The sequence below is a fragment of the Eumetopias jubatus genome, unplaced genomic scaffold, assembly GCF_037043125.1.
Source record: "Eumetopias jubatus isolate StellerSeaLion01/CBP00866 unplaced genomic scaffold, mEumJub1_p1.0 scaffold_1, whole genome shotgun sequence".
In the NCBI taxonomy this organism is placed as follows: domain Eukaryota; kingdom Metazoa; phylum Chordata; class Mammalia; order Carnivora; family Otariidae; genus Eumetopias; species Eumetopias jubatus.
In genome coordinates, this window is record NW_028274807.1 from 93,947,810 (window position 1) to 93,963,724 (window position 15,915).

A 15,915-nucleotide genomic window follows, 5' to 3' on the forward strand; every position below is an offset into this window, starting at 1 on the left:
TTCTTTACCCTTAGTGGGGAAGTTTATTGAGTAACCTGGCTGTGCAAAATTTGGTAGATAATAAAAACGTTTGAGGTTTAAGTAGATGTTAGCATTGTTACCTGCTAAAGCACCTGGTTTACACTGAGAGATAAAATATTATTTGGCAAGAGATTAGGGGGCAAGTTCATAATTTCAATGGGAATTTATGTTTTTTTATCAAAAGTAGAGACAAATCCAGTGATACTAAGATTTGAAGTTGACATTACAAGTCCAGCAGTGTAATACATTTCAGCAGTGTTGCAATAGATTGATACTACAATTTTGTTGGTTTGGTTCTTTCCTGAGTAAAAAATAAAAATGTTTTACATGTGCTTGGTAATTGAAGGGTGTAAATTAGAATAAGGTACAAATGATAATGAAAGTGGTACTCTGGTACTTGAGAAAGTATTTCTAAGTTGTTAAATGACAGAACATTGTATTTTATTTCCCTACACCTGTATGTGAAGGGTATATTATACAAAGAAAAGTTCATGAGGTATAATAACTAGTTAATCCAAACTTGTTATATGTGTGACATGCTTTGAGGTAATTGTCTTTTTTGTCAAGGTATGTTATATCTGAACTGATGAATCTACATTTTTCCTGACTCTATTTCTGTAATATTTTTAGAACAAGAATTCCAAGTAAATTGCTTTACCTGGATTTTGAATTAATTCTTATTTTCAGAATGCCAAGAAATACTCTCTTCTTCAGGAGTGAACCCAAGACTACCATAAATAAATTTCATTTGTTTCTCAGCCTGTATTTCAGATACTCAGACCCACTGAGAACATAACTGTGACTGTTAGAAGTAACATCTAATTATTTTGTATTAATGCTAACTTCTGTCCTCTGATCGAATTCCAGGCTGCCAAGATATCGCAGATGAGTTCAGAGCACAGGAGATTGATGGACAGGCCCTTCTTTTGCTAAAAGAAGACCATCTTATGAGTGCAATGAATATCAAATTAGGCCCGGCCCTAAAGATCTGTGCACGCATCAACTCTCTGAAGGAATCTTAACAGGATCATGAGGCTGTGAGAAAACAGCAGTTTTTACTCTTCTTAAACAGACTTGTAAGGTAAAGGCTCAAGTTGGCCTAGAATATTATCATATATTGTGGTGGATAGCCAAGCACATTGGGATCTCCACATCAAAAGCTGACATTTCTTCTACAGATATGATTCATCATACATTTTCATAAGTAGTCAACATTGGTAAAATTAATTTTACAGGTTACATGCAACAATGAAAGACTGATATAGAGGGCCATGATATTTTTCAAAGAAACGTGTTATACTAGATAATTTTTTAAAGGTGATGTTTATCGTTAATATAAAGAATCCTTTTAAAAGTAATTTAATGATTTACATTTCTCCTCTTTTGATTCGGTTTTCTTATACATTTTTCTACCCTGTAAGTTTTCTATAGGTTGTCATGAGAGAGATAATTTAGGAGTAATTTAGGAATAGTTTAGGAGTCCAGTGACTGGAATTGTATGCAATGAGATATCAGTGTGCATTTAAAAAAACGTCTGTCAGACAATTGCTTTGTCTATAAAAAAAGGATTGCATTCTAGCATGAATAATACTGATCTGGAAGTCAGAAGAGTTGGTTTCTGTTCCAAACTTGACTAAGAATTTGGTGCGGCTGAGAAAGTTTTCCTCTTAGTTTTTGTACATTTAGATTAATGGTTCTCAACAGAGGTTAGTGTTGCTGCCCAGGGGACATTTGACAACGTCTAGAGACATTTTGGTTGTCATAGCTTGGAGGGGCTGGGTAGGGTTGTTATTGGCATCTAGACCATGGAGCACAGGGATGTTGCTAAATATCCCACAGTGCACAGGATGGTCCTCCAAAACAAAGATTTATCGGGTCCAAAATATCAAGTAGTGTCAAAGTTTGGAAACCCTGGTGTAGGAGTGATAAATGTTGCTCTTTTTTACCCAAAGGGATAATTTGAAAAGATGGAGCACAATAAGGAATACATGATACAGTGGATGTATTTCAGATAGTATTAATGTTCTGCTGAAGTATTTTTCCCAGTTTTACGCATCCCAGAAAAAAGGGAAAAGTCCACTAAATTGACCTGTAAAATAAAGACTAGGATACAAATAATTTGACTCTCTGAAAGTACAGATTTCTATTAATTATCTTTCATATCTGCTCTTCTGCACTGATGAAGGCATAATGTGATTATACCATATGAACCAGTGCATAGCCTTACAAGGAGTCCAAGCTTACTTGGTGTGACAGTAGTTTGTAGTGGATATGTGGTTGGTCTTTAGATTTTTTTCTAACCTTGAACATGCTGGGTCTAGCTAGAATGCACATTCCTTTTTCTTGACTAAACCCTTGCATGCTTCCTACAAAGTACCCACCAAGTAATATCTCTTGGATTATCAGACCTAATTTTGTAAGTACATGGTTTAGGGAAAAAAGTGTTAAGGCAAAATTTTTCACTGAATAGTGTCCTATCAGAATTATGACAATAAAACAAAATTGTTGTGGGAGCCGTGAGAGCCTGATAGTCCTGGACATAAAAAATTTGTTTTAATCTTTTTTTTTTTTATCTTTGCCACATGATGGAAATGTTTTAAAATAGAAGGAACATACACAGATATTTGGCAGGAGTTCAGTAAGTGGGGAAGGAAGAGTCCATGGGTTTCAGTCATTGTCACTGCTCTTTTCAAAAAGATTGTGTTGAGCTAGTAGAGGACTAAAGATGTCATTAAAGACATCACAGATATTTATCTTTTGGCTTTGTGTACATTAGAGAATGTTGATTATTTTTATACAAAAATACAGCGGGTAATTTTTTTAATCTTTAGATGCCTCTTGTTTGAATGTATGCTTTGTGGGATTCTTTTGTGTAGTAATGTTTTAAAAAAAGATGTTTACTGACAGTTATGTGTAGGATTAGAATGTGTAATATAGTGTAAGGCTCATTTTCCAGACCTACAATAGCTTGTAGTCTACGTTACATTATTTCTTTATATCACATTTTTAATTATTGGATTAAAGTTTCAAGGAAAGGTAGGTACTCTGTATTCAGTTTTCATTTGTTAGCAGTTAATCGTTATGACAGAGTCGTCATATGCTTGACTTCCCCCCCCCCATCTTGCAGTTTCAGAACACAAGTATAGACTGAGCATTAGTAGGAGATGGTCCACTGAAGGGGTAGGGAGGGCGTGGAGGGCACAAAGGAAAATCTCCCCTGGAATTAAAACTTTTTCATAGATAATCCACAAGCAATTGATTATTTGGGGATAGACTCCCCTAGCAATAATGATTACCTCCCATAACTATATTATCTCTAGCCTTTAAGGTATTAACTTTGAACTATGTACAGGTTCTCCTTTTATTTACTCCCTTTTTTAATATCAGTCATTATATACTAACTGAAAGCCCCCGTGCCTAGCACTGTGTTAAATATCCAAGAAAGCTTATAAGAATGGGAGGGGGTTCCATTTGATGAGAGCACCTTATAATCTTAAGTCTTGTAATAATCTCAAAAGTAGTCCAGATCTTCTCTTGTCCTCGCTCAAAACATACCTAGAAAATCTACTTGGTTTTTCACATGAGCTATTTTATTTAGAAATGGCTCATTTGCTCAACTGGTAGTTTTCCCTGTTGATGCATGTTTCTTTCTAGAGAATTAACCATCTTAAAATCAGAGCTTCAGTTATATATGATGGACATGGACGATAACACTGGGCATCCACCTCTCTCCTAAGTTCTGAGCACAGTTTTGGGATGATGTAGGTGGGGAGAGTGTTTTCTTTTTCCTTCGTGCTAATAATTGTTTTAGGAGGAGAAAGAATGACAAACAAAAAGGGGACATGGGAAGTTCTTTCTACTTTTGCTACCTGAGTTTGCATCTTCTGACTTCTTTAAACTGATGTACTCTTTTCCCATTGAGGGAAATAAAACCTACATGTTTCAAATTTTATTTGCTTTAAGCCATGTTTTCTAAGAAAGTAAACACCCTCAGAGAGCTGGTTTGTAAACACTTTTACATGATACGGATTTTCATCATGCCTTGTGTATGACAAGCTCTGCAGCTTTGATATCATCACTGTTGTAAAAGGCAGAGTGCTGTCCCCAAACCTGTCACTTCTTAAGTGGCATATAACTATTTCCAGGATGCTGTGGCATCGCTAAACAGATGCTTTTCTTAGTCTCAGCTTAAGAGCTGTCACATAGGAGTAGAGAATGTGGAACGGGGAGAAGACATATTAGAGAAGAAGCTTGAGAATGGGAGAGAGGCAGACAAGAGACCTGTCGCTTTGCTTATCCCACTTCAACACTGAACAAATTTCTGCACTTTTGAAGAAGTGATTTACCTAGTTTTAAATAGAAATGATTTTTTTAGGTAGCCCATTGTTTTTGTTTCCTAGTTTGTTTAAACATTTAGAACTGTATGAAGTATTGTTGTGCCCATGCCTTTGAATAATTTTTGACCTAGCTAATCTTCATAATATCAAGTGTGAAATGAGTCAGACATTTATTCAAATACCAGTCTGATAATGAAACCTGTCACAGTGTCCCATATCAGAGACTTGTTCAGTTAAATGTTAGGAAGTCCTGTTATTTGCATTCGGAGGGTTCTGATACCATCATAGCATAAATATGGTAGGAAGGCAGTATACAGGTGGCATACTCTTAGGTTGTGTTTACATGTTTGTGAGCCGTTTTGGAAAGAATAAACTATTATAGATGGATGTGAATGATGCTGTCCTCACAGCCCTATTGAGTAGCTGAAATCCTGATTGGACACACTGTTAAAAAGTTGTAAAGACATTTTAAACTAGAACCATGTGATTATATACTGTGGTTTGAAGATCCTCACCCTTAATGACTGGCAGGAATGCATGCTGCCTGTGTGTGGCTGGCCCTGAGCCTGAGCCGAGAGCCTCAGAGGGCCTCCCCTACTGCTTCCCTCCCCTACTGCTTCCCTTCCCTCAAGCCTGTTCTAGGCCCGTGAGAACCGTGGGAAAACTTCTTAGAGACCTTTGCCTGAAAATCCTTAGAGAGGATTTTGTAGTAGAGTTAATTTTAGGAAGGCAGTTGGGGCAGGACTTTCTAAGACCTAATGGTCATGTTTCAGTGAAACCTTTGGGCAGTGGAAACTGGCCCATCAACGCACAATGTTCAGTCTGTTTCCTGTGCACCATCTATGTAGCTGGGCCTCGAGGAGGGTTTTCCAGGGGGAAGGACAGGGAAGTGGAGGAAGAGACAAACAGGAGGAAAAGCATTCCAGACCCAAGGGGATAGTACAGTTAATGGAGTGAGGGTGTGTAGTATAGATACGACCTTCAGTAGTTCAAAATAATATGGTGTAATGGTTGGATCCCAGTTACAGCAGTAAGATTCGCCTGTAATCACACTCATTCTTTCACTCTCTATCAAATGATCCTGCCCTAGGAGGACTTCCTGCCCCTAAAAGGACTATTAATAAATAGTTCCAGTGATATGTAAGTTAGTGATTTTTGACTTCAAAGAAAGGTGGCAACCATTGTACTTGGAGAGTATCTGTCAAAAACTCAAAGGTTAATTATTATAATTGAGTTATTGGAATTATAGAGGACAGTATCCATTTTCAGATACCACAGTTGAACCAAACTTGTAGATTGTTATAAAGGCATTTTAAGATAGTATTTTATTTGTTAGGTTGTATCTAAGAATTGGATGACTAGAGAGCTATAGCTTGCTTGTTATTAGTATGGATTTCAACAGAAGCCTACCTCTATTTCTTTGATGCACAGTAGTGTGGATCATGAAATGAACTGTTTAATTCACATTCATCAATATTGGTATTTTATGAGTCTATTTAAGAGCATTTGATTTAATCTTAAAGATTGTGATCCAATTTAGATAAGCACAAATACAGTATTAGAAAAATAAATATGCAATCTTACTAAAGTTTAATTTCAACCTATTATAAACTGTACATCTTAAAAAAATTCTTTGGGAAGATATTCCTTTTTTGTTAGTTCATAATATGTACCACTATATAGTTTCCTTCATACCAGCAATACAAGCCATTTCTTCAATAATAATAAAAAAAATGTTGAAAATTATATTATCTTCTTTGGAAAAAGTTTCCTAAATTTTTAAGAATTTAAAGTTTTACATATTATTTTTTAGAGCTTATTTAATCTATTTTAAAATAATACTATGAGAAAGCTTTTTTTGAAAGTTGTAAAGCACTAATACAAATTAGCGTCATTTTCCAGAGCACGGTGTTTGGCTTTTTCTGAACTTTCACTTGAACTCACAGACATTAAAAGGGAGCGGTCTCCCTCCTCCTCAGCTCTGAGGCCCAGCTTCTCTAATGAAAACCCCATTCTGCTCGAACTCATGAACACACACCTCTTCAGTGCCATGTTTATAGGTCCTTTTAGGAAAGGTTTTCCTTGAATGTTTCATTTTTTTCTTTTTTTATAGCTTGTGAACATTTAATTTTATTTAAAGATGACAATTTTAATCTCAGATGTTGGAGAAGAGGGTACATTAGAGAAGTATTTGTTCCCACTGCTTTTGAAAAGTATAATTGCTCTCTGTGATATTGATGTCAGTATGAATCCATAGAAAACCTTTACAAGGGTCCTAAAATATATTGTTGGAAAGAAGTCTAGTGATGAATTTTAAGTCAGAAAAAAGAACTTAATATAAATTTAACATACTGTTCTGCTAACATGGCATAGTTTCAAATATAAGCGGAAGTCAGTAAGTCCTTTGAGACCGCCTACTTCAACTGACTCCAGTCATCATCTTAAGAATTGATAGTAGCCATCAGTTATTGGCTGAAAAGTTATGCTCTAGGGACTATTATCAGTGTTAAACCCATGTTTTGTGGAGCTTTAATTAATGGAGGTGAAGAAGTTGGTGTTTATAGATAGTGGTGGGCCTGGTAGTGAAATAAGCGTGAATCTGTTCTAGAAAGAAGGAACTTTTTTTAGTTTTGCCTCAAGCAAACCAGAAGTGTCCATTGCTTAAAATCTTTATTTAGAATGTGTTGTTAAAGTCTTAATTCTTTTTGTTTTAGGTAGTACTAAATAGTCTACTTCAGTAGTAAATAATAGATGAACATAATCATTAAATTAACATGAAAGAAGATAAAACGCTGGTTGGGGGGGCTGGGCGTTTTACTTGCAGTTGGTGATTTAGTGGCGTGTGACACCTTCAGCCCTTCCTTTGCTTTTAATCTGTTCCATCTTCTGAATACACAGTATGGAGCCTCTACTACTCAAAAGGCTGATTTTGGTTTAAATCATCTTTAAGGTACCTCCCAGCTCTAAAACTATGATTCTCGGCCACATAATGGGGTATTTTTAAAGTTGCTTCTACTTAATTCTCTTTCCCTTTGGAACGGTTCATTACATACTAAGAGCTTTTGCTAAAAGATAAATGTTAAGCATCCATTTCCTGGGCCACCTGCAGTTTTTGTTCTCTTAACGGTTTAAACTAGAGAAGGAAAATTGTACAGACAAGCAAATGAGGGCATTTTTGTAAATGCTTCCTACTAGTTAACCACTGAACATACAAACACATATGAACATTGTCATTCATGCATTTATCCATTCATTTAGCAAACCATTTGAACACTTACTATGTGCAGCGTGTGGTATACATGACTTAAGGAACTGCTAATAAGTACACAAAATCTTCCCAAACAATTCTGATTGTGGCTTTAAACAAACATGGACATTATTATTACTATTACTTACTGTACTGAATGTAAAGTTGGAACTGAGAAGGAAATTTTTATGTACTGGGTAAATAAAAGTATTAAGCTAGATGACATCTAAGGGGTCAGAATGAATCACAGCACAATATTCCTAAAACACATTTCACATACAAATCATAGTCAGTCATATACCTGATTATTGGTTACACAATCCAGGGTACCTGATAAGGATTTACATTTTGAGACTGTTGTGACAGCTCATATTTCTCAGAATTATTTTGACCCTTGAATCTATTCCAGAGGTGTTACTATACAGGGTGTATGACAGAACAATACAAAGAAAGAAGCTGGTGCTGATTTACTATACATTTGTAACTACAAAAGCTTTACACCCAGTATTGACAGTGGAGTAACTTTCTAAAACTGAAAAGTCTCAAAGGAGAATCTCGCTAAACAGGTTTGTTTTTTATTGTCTTTTGTTGATAAAGCAAGAAATTACACAAAACTTATTGTTATTACAAATACCTACTTTTTAGAAAACACATGTATTACATAGTTAAAAAGGTTTCCTTTAAAATGCAGAACTGGTAATTAAAAAAAAAAAAAAATGCAGAACTGGTCAACATAAAACCATTCCATGCTTGAATTGACAACTATTTGGGGAATAAATATTGAATGGCATTAGCTGGGTAGTTTCCTAACCACTTGGGGGTTCTGTGAAATGTTCTAATTTCTGTTGTTCCAGCAATACAGATTAACATCATGCTAGCATTCTCCATAAAAATACAAAATGAAAATATCTTTTTTTCTCACCCCCTCAAAATAAAAATACCTAATATTAAAAAAGATCTTTTTTATGCATCACTGTTGCAGCTTTTAAAGCAGGAAAATGTCCCAGTACATGTTAGATTAGAATCTAAAACTGATTGAAAATAGAACACTGACATCCAAGTAACCAAATAGTCTGGGTTTAAAAGAATTTGCCATGGTCCTCGTTAAAATTTACTTTTAAAATGTTTTAATTCACCTAATTTTTCAAATATTTTATGGTGTTAAATATCTATAGCATACTTTTTGTATATGTATTCTTGAATTTTAAAAAAAGCTGATGCAGTGTGCATAATTACAGATGTCTGATTTTCAATACACTTAAGATTCCCAGTCACCTCATTCAGAAGCTTGGTCTTTTTTCCACAGGAAAAAAAAAGTCAAAGTGAGTTCTAAAAACTATCCTCAGAGTGAGGAGTGAGCTGTGGTGAAGGCTGGAGTTGTAGACACAGTGTGTGGAGAGGTACTGACAGGAGAGGCGAGGGTGGGCATTTCAAGCCTCTGTTAAATTACTGCTTTTTGTCTTCTTGCTTGTTAAAAAAAAAATGTTACTTTGTTGATTTAACAGAGGCAGATTGTTGTAATTTTTTTTTTCTGATGCTTCAAGCACACATTAACTGATTTTTAAATTCCTTTTGGTTCCTCCTATTGTTCTAAAATAGGACTTTCATATTACTAAAACCTCAAAAGCTCATCTACCCAGGTTGAACAAAGCATCACCAAGGGGAAAGGAAACCTTTTTTACTTTTACAGAAAACAGATGTTAAGATTATATATAGATGTATTCTTTCCATTGGATATTGTATTAGAGTCCTCCTTACAGGAAATGAAATAGTTTTAGCACTCTTAGCATTAGCGTTCCTAGATTGGTGTCTATAGCTACAGTTTTAAAATGTATAACCTGAAAATGAAGTTAATTTTGCATTATAAGAGCACACCATGATCTATGTAAAAAGACTGTCCATTTGGTGTATTTTTTTAAAAGAGAAAGCACTTTCATAATAACAAGTAGCATGTGTATGAATTTTAGATTTTCATATTTGTTGTGTCTGTATTCAGTGAAGTAAAATTGAACATTCAAATGTTTGTTGATGGCAACATTAACTGTTAAATTAAAGCACCTTATACTCTGCTGCTTAAACTTGCTTGTAATTGCACCTTTGTTACCTGCACATTTTCATATAGAATATTGTTGTTAACATTGCCTCATGTGGGTCTGGATGGAAGGTTAGTGGGCCTACAGGATCATTTATTTATATTGTTTATATTACAATAATATATTGTAGACCAGTTGTAAGTTCATTTCTTTACAAATAAAAGCCTCTTCCATTTGGCTGGTCTATTGATTAATTTTTTCTTTAAGCTTATGAGGGCTTTGAAATAGTTACAAGTTTGCCTATTTATAATCTGCAGAGTATAAATCTTTACTAAGTACGATATATTTTAAAGTATCTCAGTCCTAGGTAATGGCCAGTTGGAAAGTGGTACAGTCAGAGGGAAAGTAACCCAAGAGAAGTAGAGGGGACAAGGTTTAGAAATGGTGACAGTTATAGACAGTATCTACGTAGTTGAACAAAGTGACTTCAGTTGATTCCTACCATTGAGATGGCTTTACTCTGGCAGTTCTGCCCACCAGGGGAGGTTTGGCAGTGTCTGGAGATGTTGTGGTTGGCGTGTCTTGGGCAGAGAAGGCACGCTGGTGAAGACTCTGCAATGCACAGGGCAGTCTCCCACAACAAAGAATTACCCAACCCAAAATGTGAACAGTGCTGAGGATAAGAAACCCTCCTTTACTTTTACAATGTGATACATTGCCCATGTGATTATGATTTGATATGCAAGTATGTGACATATAAGTTATAAATGAAAATGAATCTGGTATGTCATGGAAAGAGACCTAGTCACTACTCCCAGTTCTGTAAGGTGAGCAACAAACTTTTCTTCCAGGAATATCTGTATTAAGAACAGAGATATGTTTTTGAAAATTACCTAAATTTAAATCGAGCTAATTTTCCCTTTATGTTAAAGGAGTATTTATACCAAATTGTAAGAAAATGATCTTGATTTTCTTGCTCTGAATTTAATAAAAATGTTTATTTACATTTGTATATCACTGGCAGAGAAGCTCAGATTTACTAACAGTTTGCATCCACTAGTTTTTTGGGTAACATGAAATCAGTATGGCCAAATATTAACTCGCTTCACTTTTGTGTTAAATTAATATTGGTAACATGCTGTGTTCCTGAACAGGTATAAAAAGTTTTCTTGGAATTATTTTGTTTTTAATACCATAGTCCCAAAAGACACATTCTGAAAAGGTATGAAAGTTGGGGCCGGGGAGGGGAGCTTCAGTTCAGTTCAATCTTTATATGTCCTTTCCCTTTGTAAAATTATGATTCCTACTGTAGTTGTCAGTTTTAATTAGTTTTAACATGGCAACATTAACAAATTATTATTGATATAGGCTTTTCAATTTGCTCAAGATTATGAATTGTAAGTGGAATGAAGCAGCATTTCCAGTTGACGAATGGATCCACAGGTAATGTGACGTCTCTTAAATTAAGCTTGTGACAATTAAACCAATAAACTGTAGCAATGAGAAAACTATTGACGAAGTACAACCACGGAATGTTCATCTCAATAAATGCTGGAATCTGTACTTTAAGTAAAAGGATAATTACTTGAAGTAGTACAAATGGTAACCAGGTACCGAGAAAACAGATAATGAACTTGGGCAAGAGTGTTTTTTTAGAGCTCAGAGTATAACTACAATGGGATGAAAAGGGAAAATATAGGACAGTCTCATTCATATAGGAAGTCATCCTAACAGCCTGTACCAAGGCAGTAACTTCTGACCAAGAGGTTAGAAAAGCCATAAATAAAATCACCACCATGGAAAATGACAGCCAGTAACTCTGAATGCTAATGTAGAAAGGACACTGATAAGAATAAACATTCTGTGCCTTCAGGCTTTGGTAGATAGCTGGATCTCCCAAAACATAAGCAAGGACTGAAATCCAAATTAAAATTACTATAAAGAAATAAAATTTTTGACACTTAAATGCTAGCTTTGTGGTTCTGGAGAAATTCAGGTAATAATCTATACAAGCTATCAGGAAAACTGGATAATGCAGAAAACCGTAAGTGAAAGAAATAATTTGAGTAAATAGGCAGATGTGGTATTTAGTAAACCTAATGCCTAAAAGTACAAAATCCCTGAAATAGGATATAATGGAAATATTTACTAAAAGTAAAAGATCGATGAATGCTAGTGAAATGCAGAAATATTCCATAAAATTTTGATAGGTGATTTTTCTTCTCATTCCTAATGTGAGGATATTCAGTAGTATCTTCCCAAGTATAATCAAGAATAGCAGACAGTTACCATCTAGAGGCTGATTTGCTTGATGTAACTGGTACTGAAAAGAGCAGTTCTCTGAAGAAAGAGCAGTCATAGTTTTAGCTGAATTGCAGAAGGTCTGCTGAAGTACATAGGATAAAACACTGCTTCACTTTTGCTTCCATCCCTGTAAGGAAAAACGAAAAGAAAACCTCATGGTATGTCTAATTTAAAGCTTTATTCTCGGGTGCCTGGGTGGCTCAGCCAGTTAAGTGTCTGCCTTTGGCTCAGGTCATGATCTCAGGGTCCTGGGATTGAGCCCCACATAGGGCTCTCTGCTCAGCGGGGAGCCTGCTTCTCTTCCCCTCCCCTTGCTTGCCCCCCCCAATGTCAAGTAAATAAAATCTTTAAAAAAACAAGAAAACTTTATTCTCAACTTATTTAATCCACTCATTTCCCAAATAATTACAGTTGATTCTTGAACAAGGAAGGGGTCGGGGTGCTGATCCCCTGTACAGTCAAAAATCTGTATATAACTTTTTACTCCCCCAGAACTTCACTAATAGCCTACTCTTGACCAGAAGCCTTACTGATAAGTCAGTTAACACATATTTTGTATATGTGTTACATTACTGTATTCTTACAGTAAAGTAAGCTAGAAAGAAAATATTAGGAAAACCATAAGGAAAATACATATGTAGCACTGTCCCATATTGGAAAAATCTGCATATAAGTGGACCTTTGCACTTCAAACCTGTGTTGTTCAAGGGTACACTATAAATATATAAATAGGAATTTATATTTCTCATAATACAGAATATGATCAGAAAGAATGTGTACACTTTGGTCATTTTTTGAGACCCAGATGGTCCAGAACTCTCAGATCTATAAGCAAAAATTTACATATAAGTTACTACAACTTCTGTAAAAGTACAGGTTTTAATAACTTGTAGAGACAGAAAAGTACTTTTATCTATCAGAACCAAAACAAAGGATTAAAATAGCAGCCTGAGAGGAATAACAGTAACAATCACTGATGGCTGTTAACCCAGTTTTACTCTGACTCCAGACCATGAACATTATTATCCACCCAGCTTTCTTTTTGTCAGTGAAATGTAGGATAGCATTTTGCCACAGGATCATCATTCTGAAACTTGAAGATACAAAGCAGATGGTAAAGCTAAAAACACTGGGGACATAGGTAAAGGAAAGAAAAAGATTTCACTTTGGGACATGATCTTCAGATACGGCACCTGGACAGATGACAGAATCCGAGGAAGGAATAGGGGTTGAGTATGGATATGAGAGAACATTAAGAATTGCTAGGTAAAGGCCAAGGAACAGGAGTTGAGGCTTGAGGGACTAAGGCATTTGGAGGCAGGAAAAAGAAGATGATGAAAAAGAAAGGTCAAAGGGGAAGAAATCAGAAAAAGGATGGAAGGAAGGCACCTGGCTGGCTCAGTTGGTAGAGCTTGCGACTCTGATTTCAGCGTAGTGAGTTTGGGTCCCACGCTGGAGGTAGAGATTACTTAAAAAAAAAAAAAAAAAGGATGGAAGGTAGTTCAAGAAATTTATCATTAAAAAAAAAATCACAGGGTTGACCAAAAGTTGTTTCTGTAAGGCTGTTCCACCAGTGTTTATAAATAATGAAACAGTAACAAACCCACTCACAAATGTCAACAACTGGAGATGGGTTAAAAATGATACATGGTACATCCTTATGATATACTGTTAGGCAGCTATTAAAAATGCTTCTCCAGATAGGAGGAAGACTTAGTTTTCACTCTTCCTCTTTTGTACTCGTTAAATGTTAAGCCTAATGAATTTGTTACATGTTAAAAAATATAAATTTCTACAGTATGTTTAGTTAAGTGAATTGCAGGTTACAAAATTATGCAGCAACATCTAATTATTAAGACATTACACATGTAGAGAAAAAGACTAAAAGGGTACTCATTGAGTTATAGGTTTCTCTGAATTTCTCAAAGGAAAAAAGGGAATATCAAGTCTGAAAAGTAAAAAAAAAAAAATGAATTTGCCTAAAACCAGATAAATGATGATTAAATAATTTCAAGGGAGTAGTTGAGGATACTGACTGAGGGTAAAGAAAAAAAATCAGGGTGAGGGAAGGCTATCCGTTCTCTTGACAGACTGAACCCTATCTTGACAGTCTTTCCATCCGTGTTGAGAAGAGAGTTCAACTGATTTCTTGAGCTTCCGTGTTCTTTTCATTGTCCAACTTTATCAAGAATCCTGCTGAGTGAGGTTAGCCAGACTCTGTCATTCTCAGGATCTGACCTCTTTCAATATGATTGGGTTCCTTATCCCACACCATCTTCCAATGATGACCTATCACCCTGTCCTGCCTTTAGCAAGAATCCCTTATTATCCCTGATGTTTCCTCAGTAATATTCCACCCACTAACCTCCACCTTGCTCCTTGGCTATAAATTCCCACTATTCCTTGCTGTATTCAGAGTTGAGCCCAATCTTTCTACCCAACTGCAAAATCCCACTGTAGTGGTCCCTACACCTAGCACAAAGGTCCTGGATAAGAGTCTGCCTTACTGTTCTTTAACAAGGGTCATGAATGATTTTTTCTTTACCACACTGTCATGGCTATAAATCTACCATTTCATAAGCTGACTTACTAAGGTACACAAATTATATGTGTGTGTGTGTGTCATATACACACACACGTGTATATAAAAAAGTATAAAGACAGTTACAAAAATCAGTTAATACCTATTTTCATAATCATAAAAGAACCAATGAAACAAGGTCTTTTGGATGCTCAGTTTTTTTCCAAATTATATATGTAGTTTAACTTGACCCTTTACCAAAAAGTTCCATTCAGATTTGATGTACAAAGGCATAGACTCATGGCTACCACACCTTGACAAATGCCACTGGCTTTATAAGTGGTGATGTTTGGATAAGGAAGCCCAGATGGGATGAAGAATATATGACGTACTCCTTGTGCCAAGAAGAAAAACAGGCTGTTTTATTTTTTTTTTAAAGATTTTATTTATTTATTTATTTGAGAGAGAGAGAGAATGAGAGACAGCATGAGAGGGAAGAGGGTCAGAGGGAGAAGCAGACTCCCTGCTGAGCAGGGAGCCCGATGTGGGACTCGATCCCGGGACTCCGGGATCATGACCTGAGCCGAAGGCAGTCGCTTAACCAACTGAGCCACCCAGGCGCCCAAAAACAGGCTGTTTTAAATAGCCAGTGTTGTTTAGAAGGGGTGTGAAGAAGGTAAATAGAGTAGGTTCATATTTATAAAGACCCATCTAAAAAAAAAATCTTTAGGATAAAAGAAATAGAATTATCTGTATAAAATGATTTTATCCTTTATAACTCTCATCCGAAATTAAATTAGGCTAAGGAATCCATGTTTAAGTGGTCAGCATCCAAGGGATATTTCCGGAGTTTCCATTTCCTCACTGGCTCTCGGGGGCCAACTGGAAGGACAGGAAAGCAGGCCAGTCGGAAGAAGAAAGTACCTTGAGGAGAAGGATGATCAGTGATAGCCACCCAAGGCACCAGCCATGAACCTCTTTAGAAGAGGAGTGGAAGAATAAAGACAAGTTTGAAATGGAATGTGTAAGAGAATCAGAAAGCTGAAAGAAACAAGAGATGAGGGGAAAAGGCCCTGGGAAGATATGCAACTCGAGGCAATAACAAGCAATCAAAAGGATATCGGAACACAAGGTTCTAGTCGTTTTACACTGGTTCCTGAATATCATGATCCTGGAAACCAGTCAAAACTTTCTCATGATACCAATTTTATGCCCCACTTCCCCATAAGCTGTTATAAAGTATACATAGAAAGTATTATAAATAAAGTATATACATAAAGTATTCAAAATTCCAGTATTTTGTTCTTTAAGCAATCTCCCAAGACAAAAAAAAATCCTTTGATAGGCTACCTGTACTGAATTTTCCCTTGAAAAATGTTCACCATAACTGCAGGAATCCAGAGATTTATAAGATACGGCTCTTTTCCCAAATGATTTTTTAAACTATGTATG

General features: G+C 35.8%; 2 protein-coding genes across 11 annotated transcripts in view; one reads left to right on the forward strand and one right to left on the reverse strand.

The window, feature by feature from the left end:
• Nucleotides 1–9,875, forward strand: part of PHC3 (polyhomeotic homolog 3) — a 76,713-nt gene extending 66,838 nt beyond the window's left edge. For 9 of the 10 annotated variants that reach the window (XM_028100820.2, XM_028100822.2, XM_028100823.2 and 6 more), the window contains one exon: nucleotides 889–9,875. In XM_028100820.2, coding sequence (XP_027956621.1) covers nucleotides 889–1,043 — 155 coding nt within the window. In that variant the 3' untranslated portion in view covers nucleotides 1,044–9,875. The remainder of the gene's footprint in view (nucleotides 1–888) is intronic. The other variant, XR_003608753.2, reaches the window with a different exon arrangement.
• Nucleotides 7,201–15,915, reverse strand: part of GPR160 (G protein-coupled receptor 160) — a 49,862-nt gene continuing 41,147 nt past the window's right edge. Inside the window, exon 4 of the mRNA XM_028100828.2 lies at nucleotides 7,201–12,069. Within this exon, the coding sequence (XP_027956629.1) occupies nucleotides 10,984–11,997 (1,014 nt within the window). The 5' untranslated portion in view covers nucleotides 11,998–12,069 and the 3' untranslated portion in view covers nucleotides 7,201–10,983. The remainder of the gene's footprint in view (nucleotides 12,070–15,915) is intronic.